This window comes from Mustela nigripes, chromosome 3 (genome assembly GCF_022355385.1).
Source record: "Mustela nigripes isolate SB6536 chromosome 3, MUSNIG.SB6536, whole genome shotgun sequence".
Classification (NCBI taxonomy): Eukaryota; Metazoa; Chordata; class Mammalia; order Carnivora; family Mustelidae; genus Mustela; species Mustela nigripes.
In genome coordinates, this window is record NC_081559.1 from 66,072,590 (window position 1) to 66,091,847 (window position 19,258).

Genomic DNA, 19,258 nt, shown 5'->3' on the forward strand with positions numbered 1-19,258 from the left:
GTCTATTATTCACATTCTTTACAATTTCACATATACACACAACACACACACATATACAGAGTTCCGAATCATTTGTGCATATAATCTCCCCCAAACCAAGTCCATCATACTAACGACTGCTCTCTGTATGTAAAAATATTTTACAATTTGTGAACCTGGGTGGGTGTTTGTACAGCTGTACGGCATTAACCTGTGCATTGCAGTTTTTGCTCACAGCTGGGAAGGGTGAGTGAGATTCAAGTGTGGTCTTTTAGTCCATCAGTAACCAAATGACCAAGAAAGGGGTTTGGGTGAGCACCCCCTTGTGCAGCATTGCCCATGAAGTGAATGAATCATATTACAGTGACGTTCTGGTATAGTTACCAAGAACTTTCCATCCTGAAGCCTGATTGCAGTTTGATGGGTCTTCTTTAAATTCCAAGAAGGCCAATAGGGTCCATAGGATTTATGTCCATTTTGAAAATGAATGACTGGAATTTGGCAACCATAACATCTTAAATTTGGAATGGACCTTAAAGAGTCTCTTGGCTGATGGTTCTCTCTCTTCCTGCTTTCACACAACTAACTCTCATCAGGTATATCTCTCACTATGCACAGACACTCACAGGGAAGGAGCATGACTTCAGGGATAACAGCCTCAAATCTCCAGGCAAGAAAATATGCACTACCACCCTTTGTCGAAAAATCATTCCATCGGTCCAACCCCTTGTTTCACAGATAAAACATGGCAGCCAGAAAAGTAAGCAGTTCACCTGGGTCACATACCAGAGAGTTCCAGAAATTGAACTATGCCCAGGCCTTCTGACCTCAAGTCCAGTGTTGGCTTCACTACAGCTGACCTGCCCTTTGCACACTAATAGCAAAAAGCAGAACCAGGTCCCAACTTAGAAAGCAAGGCAGAGCTGGGGATGAATGCCCCAGGATCCCCTGCCATGAGGAATCAAAGACCCAGTCACAATTAGTTTACTAAAACCAGCACTATCTGGTGTCCCATATCCTCAAGCATTTAAAATGTCGTTCCAATCTTCAAAGACATTCTTTTGTTCCATTTTTATCTGCTTTTACCCAGGACATTGTTTCCCAGCTCCCGAGTAGTTCACTAGGTGATTTGCATCTCATTAGGAGTTCCAGAAATGACATCTTCCAGCCTGCTGCCTAGCATTGTGGGTCTGCTAAGCATCAGATCAGGTCTTGGATTTTTTTCACATTGACATTTTTGAAAAAGCTGAATTAGTGCTGCTTTTCACTGGGCAGAGATTGGGTGGCCATTTTGGCCTTAATTCCTGCCCCCACCCCCCCAACAGGGCCAAAGTTAGGGAATAGCCATTGTCAGGAATGGTAACAGATGAAGTCAGTCATCCCCACGGGAAGACGTGTGGCTGGAAGGGAACATTGCGAGAGCTCAGAATAAGCAGTTTAAAAACTCCTAAAAACAGAGCGATGGGACATGATGCGAGCATTCTGAGTAGGCTGACCAGGAAACATAAAGCAGAAAGAAAGAAACCAACAGCAACCCATTGCTGAATCCATATTACCGATTCTAAGCTTGTGCCTTCTAAACATTTTTTACTTGTTTCAACCCTCCCGACACTCCAGCGCTTTTGCCCTATGTTATGTTTGACTTAAAAAGAGTTTAGTAGGGCAGAATGGCTTTTCAGCTTTGTCATTCATTCACACCAAAACCTGCCAGAGAGCACTGGGCAGCATCATACCCTCTGGACACCAGAGATAATGTTCCTTTGGTCGACAAAACTATTCTCTTGGGATATGAAAAATGATTTTCCCAGTGTCCATAGCTTTAAGCTCAAGCCATCTGACGTGGCTTCCGGCACAAAGTGAATACCTCACAGTGCTAGTAGTCCTCCGGGAGCTGCTGTCCCTTCCCCACAATTTCTCCAGCCCAACTGAAACTTCTCGACCACCCCCTCCCACCCCTGGCGCCCCACAGATGATGGCTAGCTGATCTGTGAAATCAATCTAAGCTTTTAGGAGAGGTTTAAGTCCTTAGTTTTTCCAAAGCTGGCTACAAGTTAAAATCTTCTGGAAAGGGATGGGGGAAGGGGTGGCGCTGTGTTTAAAAGCAGAGCTCTACCTTTGACTAACTGAATGACTAACTTGACTAACGTCCAGGGGTGAGTCTAAGGCATTTGTACTTTTTATAAAGTTCTTCAGAGGACTCTAACATGCAGCCAGGGTAGAGAACCACCCCCCATATAACCAGAATTGGGCAAACCCTTTAGGAGCACCTCCTCTGCCTTGGGTGCCAGGTTTTCTCTTTTCGTGTGTTATCTGTCATCTTCACCACAACCTTAATTGGGTGATCATCATCACCAAGTCAGACCTCTAGTAAGTGCTAGAGGTGGAATTCAGACTCCAGTTTTTCTAAACCTGCTGGGGTTTTTTTCTTTCACAACACCGATAGTTCTCAAAGTGTGGGACACGGTCCTCTAGTGGTCTGCAAGTTGATTTTAGATGGTGTCTGAATGTGACCTTAAATAACACTGATTGTGTAAAAGAAAGTTACTCCTTTTTCAGTTCTGGTTTAAATTCTTCATATTAAGGAGAAAATCGTGACTGTATTAATAGGTTTTAAATTCCTCTTACACTTACCTCTCCTTTTATCAAACCTTTTAAAGAAGCCCAGAACGTTCTGTGGTAAATAGAATCTAGTTCAGGTGTGATAGTACTGTTTTTGTTTTCATTGTATTTACTTCATGATTTACTTTGTTTATGGCAGATGGCACTGGCTTTCCACTTAGCACAGCAGTGAATAAGGATTCATTTTTTTTTAAATGTGTTTAAGTAAAAAAAAAAAAAAAAGTAGTTGATTTTAAAAATACCACATGACGAATAGTACAGGTGTCTTGAATATAGCAAAAAATGTTTAAGTGGTGGATGATGACAGAAGGTTGAGATATGCTTTCCAACAACATGCTCATTTTCAAAAGGGGCGTCTCCACACCTGGTAGCCAGTGGGAAGTCTCTTCTATCATCCCATCGCAACAGGCAGGCAAAGCTCATTCCATCCAGGGTAGGTCCACCCGGAAACTTAGCTACTGCTTTCAGCTCACAAGCAATCCTGAAACACAAATGACTAATAAACAGGGAGGGGGGAAAAACAGACACTGTCCTCTCAAGTAATCAATGAAATGAAAATCAAAACACAAATGAGGTGCCATTTTTCACCTATTCAGTTATCAGATTTTATCTTAAGGATGCCGTCCCATCTGGTGAGGGCCTTCAGAAATGGATAAATCTCAGGTTCAGATGGTAGAAGGATATTTGCTACATACTTTCTGGATGGCAATTGGGATAAATCATGACTTTTAAAAATATGTATAATTTTTAGCCAATTGTTCAACCTCTAGGAATTTATCTTAAGAAACTAATAATGTGGATTATTATCAAAGATCATATCAGGGGCGCCTGGGTGGCTCAGTGGGTTAAAGCCTCTGCCTTCGGCTCAGGTCATGATCCTGGGGTCCTGGGATCGAGCCCCACATCGGGCTCTCTGCTCAGCGGGGAGCCTGCTTCCTCCTCTCTCTCTGCTTGCCTCTCTGCCTACCTGTGATCTCTGTCTGTCAAATAAATAAATAAAATCTTTAAAAAAAAAAAAATCATATCATGAGATGTTTCTCAAAGCACTACTTAGAGAAAAACACTGGACACAACTTTCATGCTGAATATAGGAGATTATTTTGGTTAATCATGCATCATCCATTAAATGAAATACCATACAACCATTTGAAATGATTCCATTGAGACCAATCTGGAAGACAAGTAACTTGTTCCAGGATTTTCTGCTGTTTGGGGGGATGGAATCACAGAGGGGAGAAGAAAGATGGACTCTTGTGCTTAATTTATTTGAACATCATGTTCATTTATTACTTTAAAAATGTGGCTCTACGGACACCTGGTTGGCTCTGTTGGTAGAGCATTCAACTCTTGATCTCAAGATTGTAAGTTTGAGCCCCATGTTGGCGTGTAGAGATTCCTTAAAAAATCAGATCTTTAAAAAAAAAAAATGTAACTCTCAAAGAAATACACTATTTTTCAAGTAGGTTAATATCATGGAAAATATGACTTTATTGTTAAGTAGAGGGGAAAGCAATAACAAGTAAATTTTTTGTTGTTAAGAAAAGTGAACGTAGGGACACCTGGATGGCTCAGCGGGTTAAATGTCTGCTTTTGGCTTAGTCAGGGTCTCAGGGTCCTGGGATTGAGCCCTGCCTTGGACTCCCTGCTCAGCACAGAGCCTGCTTCTCCCTCTGTTTCTGCCCCTCCCCCCTCCATCCCCCCTACTACACTCTCTCCCCCAAATAAATAAACTAATTCTTTATAAGGGGGGGGGTGAGAAAAGAAGAAAAATGAATACATACTCCTAGAAAAATCTTGAAAGGGTATTAAGAAAAAAAATACAACAGTGACAATCAACTTTGATTTTAAGAAGCTGACTTCATCTCCACCCTTGGTAGGCTAGTTTCCCCAGAGGGGTCCAAGGATAGGAGAGGGAGAGGCCCTTTTTCTATTGGAAGCCCTGACAGTAATATCCTGACTGACAGAACCAAAGAGTGAGCCACATAGATGGAACAGATCTTAACAAGAATAGTGAACGGTCACCGTGTATTCATTCATTATTTGTTAAGTGTGTACCAAGCCCTGAGCTATAAAATAGTTTTAGGGGAAGTTATTACCACTTCCCTAACTAGTAAGGAGAAAATTCCATGTAGACAGTTTATAACTCCACCATCTTCCACAGGCACTAATTTAACTCAGGGATGTTTTCTTTGTAGCAATTTTGCAATTTTGAGGAAGATTGCTCATGACATAACACGGCAACTGGGAAAATTTGTAGCTTTCCTTTCATCTTCGAAAGGAAGATCTGAATTACATGCACCCCAGGAGAAAATCTCTCTTTCTGGTTGTGTGTGTGTTTTACAAAAGCACACTGAATTCCTTAGTCCCTCCTGAAGTTAGGGCGAGGTGAAAACTTCTAAGAATGTCTCTGTAAAAGAACAAGCATCATAGTAAAGGCCACGGCCTGGGCTTTGAGATTTTTGAATCAAAAGACCTGAGCTAGCCCTGGCTCTGAAGGGAGACCAGAGAGAGGCCCGTGCTCCCCGGACTTAGACCCCTTAGCTATAAAAGGAAGGGACCAAACCACAGAGATTTATCATCCTCCATGCCATGACTTAAATTGGAAAATCTGAACTCCCAGGGCATAATATCTTCCCTCCTGTTCCCTGTCAGGGCTCTGGGCATCCCCAAAACAGCCTGCACCTCAGGGTATATCAGGAGCAAGTGGTTTACAACACATCGAGAAGCTTCTTCCATAGACAGCATTTTTAAGGTAGTGCAGATTATCGCAGACTCTACCGATGTGGCTCTTATCCGTAAGGAAAGATTTAATATGGGCTGTACATTAGAACAATCCAAAGAGATTTTTTTGGGGGGGGGTACATCAGTGCCTAGGTCCTGACCTGGGTACCAGTATTTCTACTGGTATAACGTAAAGAAAATGATCTTTGGGACATTTGGAACCCCAAATTCTCCTTTGCTTCTAACTTGCTGTGTGATCTCTTGATCTCCCTATGCCTCTGTCATCTCTTTGGGGTTTGTCATCCTTCCCAAAAATGAGAATAAATGAAGGAAAAGCTACTTTGTAAAACAAGACTTGATCCATAAAAATGAAGTGGTAAGTGGAAGAGACATAGGGCCAGAAAAGACAAGTCAAATCATTGGAGGCTAGTTCATTAAGTGTCCAGTGGAGTACCACACAGCATGGTCAGCAGTCATGGAGGAGAGAGATTATCCAGCTGACAGCTAGGCTGCTGTCACCCCCATCTGACCTGAGAACTTTGGTCATAGAAATGATGTACCCCCTTTATGCACGGACTTGACAGAGCTCTGTAAGTTAATTGCATAACTCTAATTCTGTTTTGTGCCCCAGGGATATATCTAGTAACCCCATATGGGATTTGCCATTTGTAAATCTAGAACACTGAACACTGTTTGCTTCATGGGGATGTTTTACTTGGCAAGTAAAACCAAGGGAATGCCTCATCCACAAATGGCAATCAGATCAGCAGTCTTACCGCCCAGAACATATTCCTGCCTGAGGAGGGCCCACAGGGAGTGTGTGCGGGGCTATGGTTCTCCCAGTGTGCTCTCTCCCTTTCCTTGCAGGAACCCTGCCCACTCCCTGTCCATTCCTCAGGGGCCCAGAATCCATGCTGCCCCACTAAGAAGGGGAATAATTGGACTGTATGCCCCATCCTGCCCTCCCTTGTGGTGGTCCTTCCCTCATTATGATCCTGTTAGGAAATAGATCAAAATGAACCATCTGTAATGGGTGATAAAAAGTGAAACCCGGGTCACCCGGGTGGCTCAGTGGGTTAAAGCCTCTGACTTTGGCTCAGGTTATGATCCCAGCATCCTGGGATCGAGCCCCGCATCAGGCTCTCTGCTCAGCATGGAGCCTGCTTCCCTTCCTCTCTCTGCATTTGTAATCTCTGTCTGTCAAATAAATAAATAAAATCTTAAAAAAAAAAAAAAAGTGAAACCCTAGGGGACAAACTGTTAGGGGACAGTCTGGAGGAAGAGCATTTGTAGCCAAAATACCTGTAACTCAGCAGGTCAGAGTGGGAAATAGTTTCCTTCTTCATCTCTGAGACCCTCTGAGGAAACAAAAGGCCTTATTTGTGACTTGAAATGGTGCTGGAATCAGGGCTGCACGGATTTAACAACAACAAAAAAATACAGAACACCCAGCTAGATTTGAATTTCAAATGAACAACTGATCACTTTTTAATACAAGTATGTCCTGAGTATTGCACAGGGTTTTATTAGATTAAAAAAAAAGTATTGGTTGTTTATCTGAAATTCAGATTTAATTGGGTGTTCTGTATTTGATCTGGCAACTCTAGTGTGGGGATACCTGCATGTTCAATAAAGAGAATTGAAATATGAAATTTCCAAATCAGCTGTTTGAAGTTTTGCGACGAAGCTGGCAACTGAACCATCAAGGGCTTAGCCCGTTGTGCAAACACAGTGTGATGATTTGGGGTTGGGGATCCAGAAGTATGCCTGACCCCGTGCTCCTGACTGAGATGCCATTTACAAGTCTTCCATTTTGCAATGAATTTATCTGCAGTTTATTATAAGGTTCTGGGATAGAACTCCTAAGAGAAAGATGTGCTCAGGTCTCAAATATGAAATCAGAAGACGCAAGGGGAAAAGAAGGTGCAGGGATTCTTGAAAGGGGAAAAGACGTGTGTCAAATGGTATCCATGACATCATATACTTTCAAAAACTGTTAAGAGGAGGTAACCTCCAGAGGATTACAAACTGGAACATTCGCTTGGCTTACACACGTTTGCGTGAGCTAGACAGAAATAGGCCACTTTCAGATTATGAACATCATTGTCTTCAAATGACTCATAGACTAATGTTTATCTTCAAACTTGAATTACCCATTTACCTACATAAACAAGTCAAATGAACTAGGTAAATTGCCACATACCCTATTGTTTCATACCTCTTAGAAACGAACTTTTGCCTTGGAAGCCAAAAGACAGGGGTTCTAGCTTCCGCTTTGCCTCTTTGAGATTTAACTTTCTTAGCTATGCTTTCTTCATCTACAGAAAGAAAGAATAATTTTGCCCTACACGCCTCATTGATTTATTTTAATTTTTTTCTTTTAATTTTTAAAGGAAAAAATTCATGATAAACTTCTCAATGTGCACGCCTATTTAGATTTAATCAATGTGATATATGCTGTTTTGTCTTTTTCTTCTTTTTCTGAATTTTGAATTTTCATCTTTCAACAGCATAAATTAATTGATCTTTGTTGATGCCTTCGTGGGAACATGGGAATATCATGTCCATATCCCAGAGTTATCTTCTCCCCAATTATTAAATATTTGTCATGTTTCTAGCTTTTTTCCACTACAAAAGTGTCATCATAATCCATCTTCGTATAAATTCTTTTTCTCTCCGTCTGGTCTCCTTCACTGGGACATGTTTCTTGGAACAAATTGCTTAGCCTGTGTTATTTGTTGTCAAGTTGTTATTTATTCTCTCAGGCAAAGTGGAGCCTATGGGCTCATCTGTGTATGTAGGGCCACTCCCATATTGTCTTTGGATCTTTAATTTATCCTAATTAATAGAAAAGCAGTAGTAGTTGTTTTAGTTGAAGCTGTTTGTCAGGATGGCTAAACAATTTCAGTATCTCATTTCATTTAATTGTATTTCAATAAGTATGAATGTGTCTCCATATTTCTCTTGCCTTCCTCTCCACATTATGGTTGGTAGACTTCTGTGTGTATATATTTTTAAATTTGTTTATAATCTTTCTAATGTACTTCCTTTCATCTTAGTTTTGTTACTGTCCATCATATAGAATATTTTACTTTCTTGTTTATATTATAATTGAACCCATCGTTGTCATTAATATCTTCTTCCATAGTTAAGATAATCCATTTCATTCCCTTTAAGGTTTTTATAGGAATATTTAAAATGTTTAACTATATAACACATCTGGAATTTATTGTGGCCTGTGAGAATCAAAAAGCATATTGAGAAAAGTAAACAATTTAGAAATTTTTAAAACTAACTGGAGTCCAGCAGCACTAACTTATGACAAGTCACTCAACCTCTTAAGACCCTGTGCTCTCTACTAGACTGAAGATAGGGACCTTGTCTTATTTTCCTTTTTTCCCCCACAATAAAAAATATTTATAATTTTGTAAATTATAAAATTTATATATTTATATTACATACAGGATAAATTTTATAAGGTCTATATTCAAGTTATACTTTTTGCATCTTACTATGAAATTGTTCCAACAGCATTTATTAAATAATGATTCATTTCCTAAATATTTATTTGGTTGCTTATTATTGATCACATATCAGTGGTACTCATATTTCTTCCAATGGCAAAATGCTTCGAAGTTATGGCATTCTGTAAAACATCATGAAACATGGAGATATTTAAGCTACAATAATGAAAATTAAAACTTGATGCTAAATCAGACACTAACTTACATTAGATTGTAGTATAGTATAGATGCCATCAGAAACCAACCGTCGGTTTTTTTTTTTTTTATTTGTGGGAGAAATGTTAAAATTGAGAAGATTCTACCCAATAACTTAATTCCTTCTAAGAATATGAAAAAACACCCACCCATGGAACAGCAAGTTCATCGAGAGCAAAAGTTGAAAACCACATCTTATATCAAGCATACCCAATTGAGAACATAAATAAAAGCTTCTGATCAAATGTAAACACTACATGAAGTCCAGCTGAACTGGGCTGAACTCCAGCTGAACTCAGAAACTATTAAGATCAGCCTTTTGAGTTTCCAAGGTTGGAATTCCCATAATATTAGGAAGTCTAAGGAAAAATAGATGTCAGATCTCCAGTGTGTGTTCACCCCAACAACCTTACCTCCAGGCACTTCTCTTCATTAATCTATAAATCAGAGGAGGTGACACAAGGGACTTTGTGTCCTACCATATCACAGTTTATGGACTTCACAAAGCAAGCAGGAGGTAGGTATGTTGGAAATATCAGAAAGAACTGATTTCCATCCTGGATTCCTTCTACTCTGAGGACAACGACAGCATGAGAACTGGAGTCCGGCCTTCTGCACAGACTTCCTGAAGATATGGACAGGGATACCTTTAAAGGCTACTGGAGCCCTCTGCAAGCAATGCGTCATTGTGCTATGCTAAATAATATGTTTTCATGGAGCTTACTTTTACTTACACCTTAGCTTACAAAAAAAGTTTCTTGTTAAGAAAAACAATATGCTGTAGTTTTAAAAAGAACACTTCTAGAACAGGAGATAAGAATCTAGGGTTGTGTCCTCATTCTACCACTTCATCTGGAATGAGTCATTCAACATTTGTGGGCCTCAGTTTTCTTTTAAAAAAAAAAAAAAAGCGTGTTTAGAATAAATGGTTGCTAAAGTCCTGTATGGTTCTAATCACCTTGTTCAAGATAGATATGTTCCTGTTCGAGAAAAGTGCAAATGCAAAACTTCATACTTAGGAAACTGCTGATTTGCTCTTCATAATGCCCCTTGCTGAGTCAATCTTCACTTAGAAAATTCCCCCAAAATTTCCCTAAATAGTAGGAACCTCTAGTGAAGTCAAGCTATAGTTCCAAGTACAAATCTCCAACTCCACTTTATGAATATGATATACACTTTGTAGAAGAAAGTTATATCTCTTCTCTAGACTGTCACATTTGTGAACAATATCCTGTGGCAGCTCTGGGGCATGCGTGTGTGTGTGCGCGCGTGCGCAAGCGCGTATGTTGGCAAGAAGAGCTGCTAAATCCTGATTCAGATATAGTGTGAAAAGGACAGCAGATTCCACGAAAATCATCTGCTTGGAAAGGAAATAAATCATGACTTCATTGGACACGTGGTTTGCTTTTTATTTTTTAAAGATTTTATTCATTTATCTGACAGAGAGAGAGAGATCACAAGTAGGCAGAGAGGCAGGCAGAGAGAGAGGGGGGACAGGCTCCCTGCTGAGCAGAGAGCCCAATGAGGGGCTCGATCCCAGGACCCTGAGATCATGACCCAAGCCAAAAGGCAGAGGCTTAACCCACTGAGCCACCAAGGTGCCCCTGGACACTTAGTTCTTAATCTTCAGTTCACTCTTGGTCCAGGGTTCTGAAATCAGGGCTAACACAGAGAGACTTCTCTGTGAAGCCATGCAATTATCTTTTCCCCTTCTCCTTTCCACTGTATTTCCAGAGATTGCACGGATCAATGGTACTGTTCAAAGCATTTCAGTAAATACTGGTTCAAGCCATTTTCCCTCCAAAATGTATCCCACTGAAAGGTTTGCTTCTCATCTACCCAGGAGTGTGTGTGCTCCAGATGTCTTTGAACCCTCAATGTAGGATGTGGTACAAACTATCCCAGATTGCTTTCGTTGTCCTGAGTTATCGCACTAAGCTACCACTCCACACTCTACAAAGGCTGACCACCAACCTCTGCTTCACCAGCATGGACGAACCCAGTTTGCTTTCTGTCACTCTTGATGGCTGATTTGGATAAGAGCGACGAAGGCAAAGTTATAGTGGTCCTTGGTTAGCCTTAGCAGTTCCTGTGTGTGCATATGTGTCTTAGCATGACATTTCTGCCAATATTAGCATACCTGTTAAAACGGGACACGGTTTCCTCTAAGTGCATCTACGTGAAGAGCAGTTTTTTACCTGATTTTCCCAACACCTTGAATGGTTTACAGTGAAGTTTTGCTGTCTTGCTGCAATTTCAGAAAACGGTCTTATACAGAAGCAGCGAACACCTCGCCGAAGATGTCAGCAGCCCAAAATGTTGAGTAGCCCTGAGGACACCATGTACTATAACCAGTTAAATGTGAGTTCAAAGTGGTCATAAAGCTGTTTCACTGGCTTTGTTTCCAGTTAATAATTCTGTTATTAATACCTGTTCCAGCCCCTCCAGCCCCACCCCCACTCTCTTATGCTCTCTTCTTGAACATGTGCTTAGGCTCTTTATCTGTTGCTTTCATGTCAGGATGTCTGCCTTCACGGTGAATAATTGATGTGGTTTATCAAAGACGAGCAAGATGCATGCTTCATCAGGCTCACTTGAGCCCTTTGATCAAAAAAATTATGCTGTGACTTCTGATATTATCAGCATCTGCTTGCATTCAACACAAAATCACTTTGAATTAAAAATTAACGACTTGCTGCTTTGCTTTGACTGTGTGTTCTTGGCCCTCTCCACAGGGAACTCTAGAATATCAAGGGAGCAAGAGGAAGCCAAGAAAACTTGGGTAAATATCTGTCTTCTTAGTTCTAAGCAACTGTAAACAGAAGGGGTCCTTTGTGATATTACAGAAAATGCAAAACTTTTCAGAGAAGCTTCTAAAAATATGCAAATAGGGATATCACCCCTATTATTGACATTGGAAACTACTTTTCACAGTAGCAGCTTTATAAAACTTGAATCTATTCTGTCTGAAAAGGCTGAAATTGTCACCTAAAGGCAAATGTTATTTTTCACAATTATCCCAGGAAATTGGGGTTTCCCTCATAATTGCAGAGGTAGCAGACTGTATAAGACTCTCCCACAAATAAGAGCATTCCATGCAATGCAAATATGCCAGTTCCCACATCACCCTACCCCTGGACCTTAAAGGTACACAAAGGGAAATCTCCCCCAGTGGTTAGAGGACTCTTCTGGTTTGTTAGTATGCCGATAGAGAATATAGTGACATAGGTAAGGTACCCGTTTGAGAACTGGAGGAGGACAGGAGGGAACTTTCTCCTCTAGAAGGAACCAAACAGGGACAGACAAGTCAATTCAGGCAAATTGTAATTTGATCACAACTTCCAGACCCCACTAAATTGGGCCCAATATCGGCCTGTGACCCTGAGGTGAAATGCTTTGTGGATCAGACCTCAGTTCCTGTGTTTTGGGAGAGCCTGAGCTACCTACCCTAAGCTGTCCTTCCTTCCCGCTGGGGGAACCCAATCCTGTTCTCATATGCAACTTCAGCTGCTGCAGTGATGACTGTACCCTTTTTCCTTTTTTTTCTGCTGAAAACTCTTTTCTTTGTTGCAGCCAAATCAAAGTGCTTGATGGAGAAGACGAATATTACAAATCTTTGTCACCTGTGGACTCTGTTCCTGAGGAAGATAACCCATCCTGCCCTTTCCTTTCTTCCTCACCCTCAAAAGGAGCATCTTTTGCTCAGCTCTGAGGTGTACTTTCTGCCCCCCACCCAGTCTGTTCAGGGTAAGAACAATCATGGTAATTGACTGACTATCATTTAATAAGAAAGAGGTGTGATGGGGCCAGCTTCTTTGGACACATAGTCTGGGTCTGAGCCTTGCCAAATAATTTTCAGATTCCTAACCATTTTCTCAAATCTCCACTGCCCTCCCCACATCTGCAGTGCAACCTGAACTGGGCAGTTTTTTCCTTTTCTCATCTCATGGGTACCTGTGGGACACTGAACATCCTTCTAGACTACAGCAATAAGCATCATTCATGCCCTCAGCATCTAAGAGGATAATAAGCCAATCATGAATGCTGATGATATTCATTTTTCCTGCCACATCAGTCCATGCAAAATCTGCCCCTGTGAAAATCCAGGCCTCCCTTTTCACCTCACTTCTCCCCTGCACTCCCCACCTCCTCCGAGAGATGCTTCAGGCCTCTCTCCAGAGTCAGAATTCCACTGGAGCGTGTCCCCACTCAAGGTCTCCTAGGCCAGGATAATTTTTTGTGTTTAGGGGGAGAGGCCTAATCTTTATCTAAGGCTGATGAACCCCTCTCCTGCTAGTTATTATGCTGATAAAGACTTGACTCTTTACTTCCATCATCTTCGCAGTAAAAACAAAGAAATTAGAGGGAAAGAAAATTTGGACCTGTCATAGTCTATGTCACATGGTTTAGTAAATTCCCATTCTCCGGTCAGTGGTGTCCATGAGGCTGTGAGTGATTTTTGGGAAAGGATCTTATCTTGTGCCTGTCTTTGTGGACAGAGACTAGGACAGTGCCTGGCACAGAATGGACATCTAGTAAGTGGCCTTACATGAATGGTGAGACTTCACTTAGTTACATATGTGACAGGAAAGTAGCTGTCAATTGTGCCTTCCTCATGATTAATCACTTTTCTTACACTGTAAGCTCTGATTTTTCACTCCAGGTTGGGCTAGTTCTATTATAGTAATGTTATACCATATATTATAATACTCAATATGATTCAATAAAACAAACATCTCTTGAGCAACTACTCCATGCAAAACAATGTGTGAGATTGCTCTATGATGTAAAAGCAAAAACAAAAACAAAAAAACCTACAAGACCTTTTCTCTAGAACAGATGTTCTCGGATTTTTTTTTTCTTTTTTCTTTTTCTTTCTTTCTTTCTTTTTTTTTTTTTTTTTTTGGCGTTAAAATATTTGGCAGATCATACATGTGGGAGTACCCAGGTTTGGGGGAAAAAAATAAGTGGAAAAAATAGAAAAAATTGTTAGCCAGAGTTACAGAGAGGACAATTTTAATACACATTTTACAAAGATAAAATACTGAAACGAGGCATCTAAAGATCTCAGAAATTATACTTTTAAAGAAAAAGAAATAGGAAAATCCAATTATCCAATAGTTAAACTTTACTTTTTAAAAAAGTGAGCCTTGGGCGCCTGGGTGGCTCAGTGGGTTAAGCCGCTGCCTTCGGCTCAGGTCATGATCTCAGGGTCCTGGGATCGAGTCCCGCATCGGGCTCTCTGCTCAGCAGGGAGCCTGCTTCCTCCTCTCTCTCTCTGCCTACTTGTAATCTCTCTCTCTGTCAAATAAATAAATAAAATCTTTAGAAAAAAAAAAAATAAAAAATAAATAAATAAAAAATAAAAAAGTGAGCCTTGATTTTTTTCCTCACATATTCACCCCAAAGGTAATGTTTATTAAGGTATACAAGTACAGCAGAAGAAACATAAATGAACTTCATTGTTTAAAAAATATGTAGTCTATGTAGCTTTTTAACATTATTTTAAGGTAAGTATTTTTGTTTTGGAGTATAGCATAGGTGTACAAAATAGTGATTCGACAGTTCTGTGCCTCGTGCAGTGCTCACCACTCTAAGTGTAGTTCCCATCTCTCACCATACCGCATACTTGACAGTATTCCTTGTGCTTCGCTTTTCATCTCTGTGACTTAGTATTTAAAACAGGAAGTCTGCCCCCCCAGCCCCGGGCAGCTCAGTCAGTTCAGTGTCTGATCCTTGATTTTGGCTCAGGTTACAATCTCAGGGTTGTGAGACACTGGGCGTGGAGTCTGCTTAAAATTCTCTCCCTCTCCCTCTCCTCTCCTCCATCCATCAATCAACCAGCCAACCTATCAATCCATCTAGAGGTTTGTTATCTCCTAATCCTCTTCACCTATTTCACCTGTCCTGCCACCCCTCCCCTCTGGCAACTACCGTTTTTTCCCTATATTTTTTAGTCTGTTTCTGGTTTTTGTTTTTATGTTTGTTTGTCCATTTGTTCATCTATTTGTTTCTTAGATTCCATATGTAAATGAAATTATACAATATCTGTATTTCTCTGACTTACTTTACATAGCATAATACCCCTATAGGTCCATCCATGCTGTCACAAAATGCCAAGATCTCATTCTTTTTTATGGATGAGTAATATTCCATTACATATATATATAATACACACACACATACATATACACAGTACTTCTTCTTTACCCATTCATCTATCAGTGGATTCATAGGTTGCTTCCATAGCCTGGCTATTATAAATAATGCTGCAATAGACATAGGGTTGCATAGATATTTTTGAATTGGTGTTTTCATTTTCTTTGAGTAAATACCCAGTAGTGGAAGTACTGGATCTTAGGATATTTCTATTTTTAATTTTTTGAGGAACCTCCCTACTTCTTTCCACAGTGTTTGCACCAATTTGTATGCTTAGCAACAGTGCACAAGGGTTCCGTTTGCTCCACATCCTTGCCAACTCTTGCTATTTCTTATCACACCATTATGACTGGTATGAAGTGATATTCCTTGTTTTGGAAGTTTTACTTTTATCACTGACTTTTCTACTTTTGATTTGCTAATATTAGCTGTTTTTCAAACTGTTGAGTAAAAATGTTCCTAACTTCCCATTTGTCTGTGTACAATATAATAGTTATCTGCCTTGTTTCTAATTAAATATTTCCATAAATAAATTAAAAGGAAACAAATAATTATAAAATTATAATTTAGAAGATCTGTAATAAATAGTCTTTGCCACAGCTCTTACTCCTAACAGTACTTTAGAAATGGGATTCACTACCAGCTACACCATCAACAGATTGTAGATGTTACTCTTGGACTAGTCATAATGCCACGAACTCAAGAAGCAGTTCTTAGATCAAGTATATGAGAATGATGCAACTTGGAATCTCAGAAATGTCCTATGAGTTTATTAAAGTAATATGCATATGGCAAAAACAAAACAAAAATCTAAGAGTCCAGAGGGTTTATAATGGAAATCAATCTTCTTCTCCCTGTCCCTACCTTAGTCCCTCCCCACTGAAACAACCATGTCTTATTATTTCTAATTCTAATTCTTTGAATGGTTTCCATCACGTCTGTGAATAATTTACTTCCATCTTCTTGGTTTATCATTTTCAATAATATTTACTCTCCCCCTCTGTGAAAGGTGTGCATTTATTTCAATTCTCCCTGCCCTTCTTCCAGTGCTTATAATTTGATGCTTAAATTTGTGTTGATTACCTTTTAAACTTTAAATTATATAATTACACACCTATTTTTGTATGTCATTGACTTTAGATAGTATCTCTGCAAGAATACCTGACATGAAGAAAACCAACAAGGTGAAAAATGCTGTCAAGACAAAATAACTGACCCTGGACGAAACAGAAATCATCCCGGGAATACCACAGTTTTTAAAAGCTTCATTGCAAAACCATTGGTGTTCATGTTGTGAGCTGCTGATTTTTCTTCCATTTTGGTACATCTGCAGACATGCCTCCATCCACTTTAACTTACTTTATTTTTAAATGTCATGCAAATACAGAAAAAGGCACAAATCAGAAGACTCAACTCAATAAGTTATCAGAAAATCGGTATCTACATAACTGCCCCTACAGTCAAGTTATCTGTGTAACCACTCCTACAGGCTGAAGGTTATTAGAAAGTATATATATAAACTATCTGTGGGTCCATTAGAACATTGTCAGCATACTAGAAGTCTCCCTTTATCCATTCCCAATCACCCACCTCTCCAAAGGCAAGCATTCCCATGACTCAGGTATAAATACTTCCTTGGTTTTCTTTATAATTTTGCCATTTACACACATCCCTAAACACTATAGTTAAATTTGGCTTCTTATGTTAGGTTCTAGGAGCTTTCTATAAATGGAATCACGTAGTATATAATCTTTTGGGTTTTGTTTCTTTTATTTGGTGTTTTATTTGTGAGATTCATCTATGTTGTGGAATATAAATGTAGCTCATTTATTTTCAAAACTATGTAGCATTCCAGTATATGAATACGGAGCAACTGACTTAGCCATTCTGCTTTTGATAGACAAATATGAATTATTTCCAATTTGGGGTTATTCTGGACATTGCTACTATTATTGTTGTATGTCTCTTGGTGTCTGCTTTCATGCATATCTGTTGGCTGTGTACCTAGGATTAAGATGGTAGAATTCTAAGGTACCCATATCTGCACTTCAGTAGGTAATACCAAACTGTTTTCCTAAGTGATTTTACCAATTCACAGTCACACCCGTGACATAAAAGAGCTTCCATTATTCTGTATTCTCCCCGATTCTTGTTATTTTCAGTCCTCATACGGATACTCCAATGAATATATATTAGAATTTCACTGTTGATTTCTAGCTTACATATCTCTGATTAATAATGATATTGAGCACATTTTCATACTTCAGTGGCCATTTTAGATACCTTCTTTTGTGATATGCCTAGTTTAATTTGGGTTAACTATGTTTTTTCTTTTAATTTGAAGAAATGTATTATATGTTGTTAGTTATATATGTTGCAAATATTTTCTCCACTAGGTGGTTTGTCCTTTCATTCCCTTAAGGTATCTTGTGCTAAAAAAAAAAAAAAGTGTTGTAATGTTAACATAATACAACTTAATCAGTCTTTTCCTGTTTGATTACTACTTTCTTATAGCCTATTAAGAAATCTTGTCCAGCCCCAAGGTCATAGAAGTATTTACCTTTAGGATTTTCTGGAGGCATTATTGTCTTGCCTTTCACATTTAGATCTTCAGCTCACCCAGAATCAATTTTGTGAATACTGTGTGGTAAGGACAAATTTTCATGTTTTCTAATAATGGATATTCAGCTGTCAAAGGCCCATTTAATGAAAAGTACATCTCTTTTCTACTGCTCTAAAATAGTATCATTTACATAAATCAAGTAATCATGGATCTGTTCTCAGATTCTCTATTCTGTTCTGTTGACCTTTTATCCTTGCTGTAAATCCTATACTTTCAAAATAGGCTTTGGTATAAGACAGAGCAAGTCTTCTAACATGGTTTTTCTTTTATAGGAGAACCTTGATTAGTTTGGGCTCTTTGCATATTTTAGATTCAAATAGTCAACTTACGGAAAAAAAGAACTATTGGTATTTCTTTGGAATTATCTTGAGTCTGTAAGTCAATTTGGAAGGAATTGTCATGTCTACAAGATTGAATTTTCCAAAGCATGGTATATCCTTCTATTTATGTAGTTATTCCTTCTCTTCCCTTAATAATGACAAATAATTTTATCTGTGAAATCTTACACATAGTTTGTTAGTTTTATCCGTATGTACCATATATAATTTTATAGTATTTAGAAGTGTTTTTTAAGTTTTTTAACTGTTGGTTGCCTGCTCTAGATTAAATGTCTATGTCCCCCCAAAATTCATATGCTTAAATCTAATTTCCAATGTGATGGTATTTGTTGGTGGGGTCTTTGGGACGTAAGTAAGCCATGAGAGTACAGCTTTCATGAATGGGATCAGTATCCTTTTAAAGAGACCCCAGAGACCAGGCTTGCCTCCACCACATGAGGACACAGCGAAAAGATGCCTATCTATGAACCAGCAAGCAGATGCTCACAAGACACCAAATCTACTGGTACCTTGATCTTGGACTTCCCAGACCTCCAGAACTGTAAGAGATAAATTTCTGTTGTTTAAGCCACCCAGTCTATAGTATTCTGTTATGACAGCCCAAATAGACTAAGACATTGCCATTATGTGAAAGTGTAATGGATATTTTGTATTTGAGATCCACCAACTTTGCTAAGTCATTAATTCCAATAATGTAGCTAGATATTTTTGGATTCTCTACATAGTTTTACCCCCTGCAAATAACTATAGACATTTTCTTCCTTTTTCATACTTCATACTTCCTTTTATACCTTGGTTGTTGTTTTTTTTTCCTTGACCTACTGTCTGTTTTATAATGTTTTTGCTGCATTATAAACCACCCCAAATTATTTCTTACAAGTCTGTGGTTGGATGACTATATCTGCTGATTTGAACTAGTCTTGCCAGGATCCATTTGTGCATCTGTGGTTAGCTGCAGTTCAACTAAGCACCTTTGCTGATGTTGGCTGGGTTTCTTACATATCTAGGACCACAGCAAGGACAGCTTGGCCACCTTAGTTCTATTCAACATGATTTCATCCTCCAGTTTGTTATTATCCCCAGGGGCAGTGCCAGAGTCT

At 39.3% G+C, this 19,258-nt stretch overlaps 1 protein-coding gene across 1 annotated transcript in view; it reads left to right on the plus strand.

Annotated features, from left to right (window-relative positions):
- The window catches only part of MYO3B (myosin IIIB), a 376,680-nt gene extending 362,332 nt beyond the window's left edge, over nucleotides 1-14,348 (plus strand). The window contains exons 33-36 of the mRNA XM_059395489.1: nucleotides 5,251-5,286; nucleotides 11,299-11,399; nucleotides 11,774-11,820; nucleotides 12,612-14,348. Of these exons, the coding sequence (XP_059251472.1) occupies nucleotides 5,251-5,286; nucleotides 11,299-11,399; nucleotides 11,774-11,820; nucleotides 12,612-12,750 (323 nt within the window). The 3' untranslated portion in view covers nucleotides 12,751-14,348. The remainder of the gene's footprint in view (nucleotides 1-5,250; nucleotides 5,287-11,298; nucleotides 11,400-11,773; nucleotides 11,821-12,611) is intronic.
- Nucleotides 14,349-19,258: the final 4,910 nt, after the last annotated feature.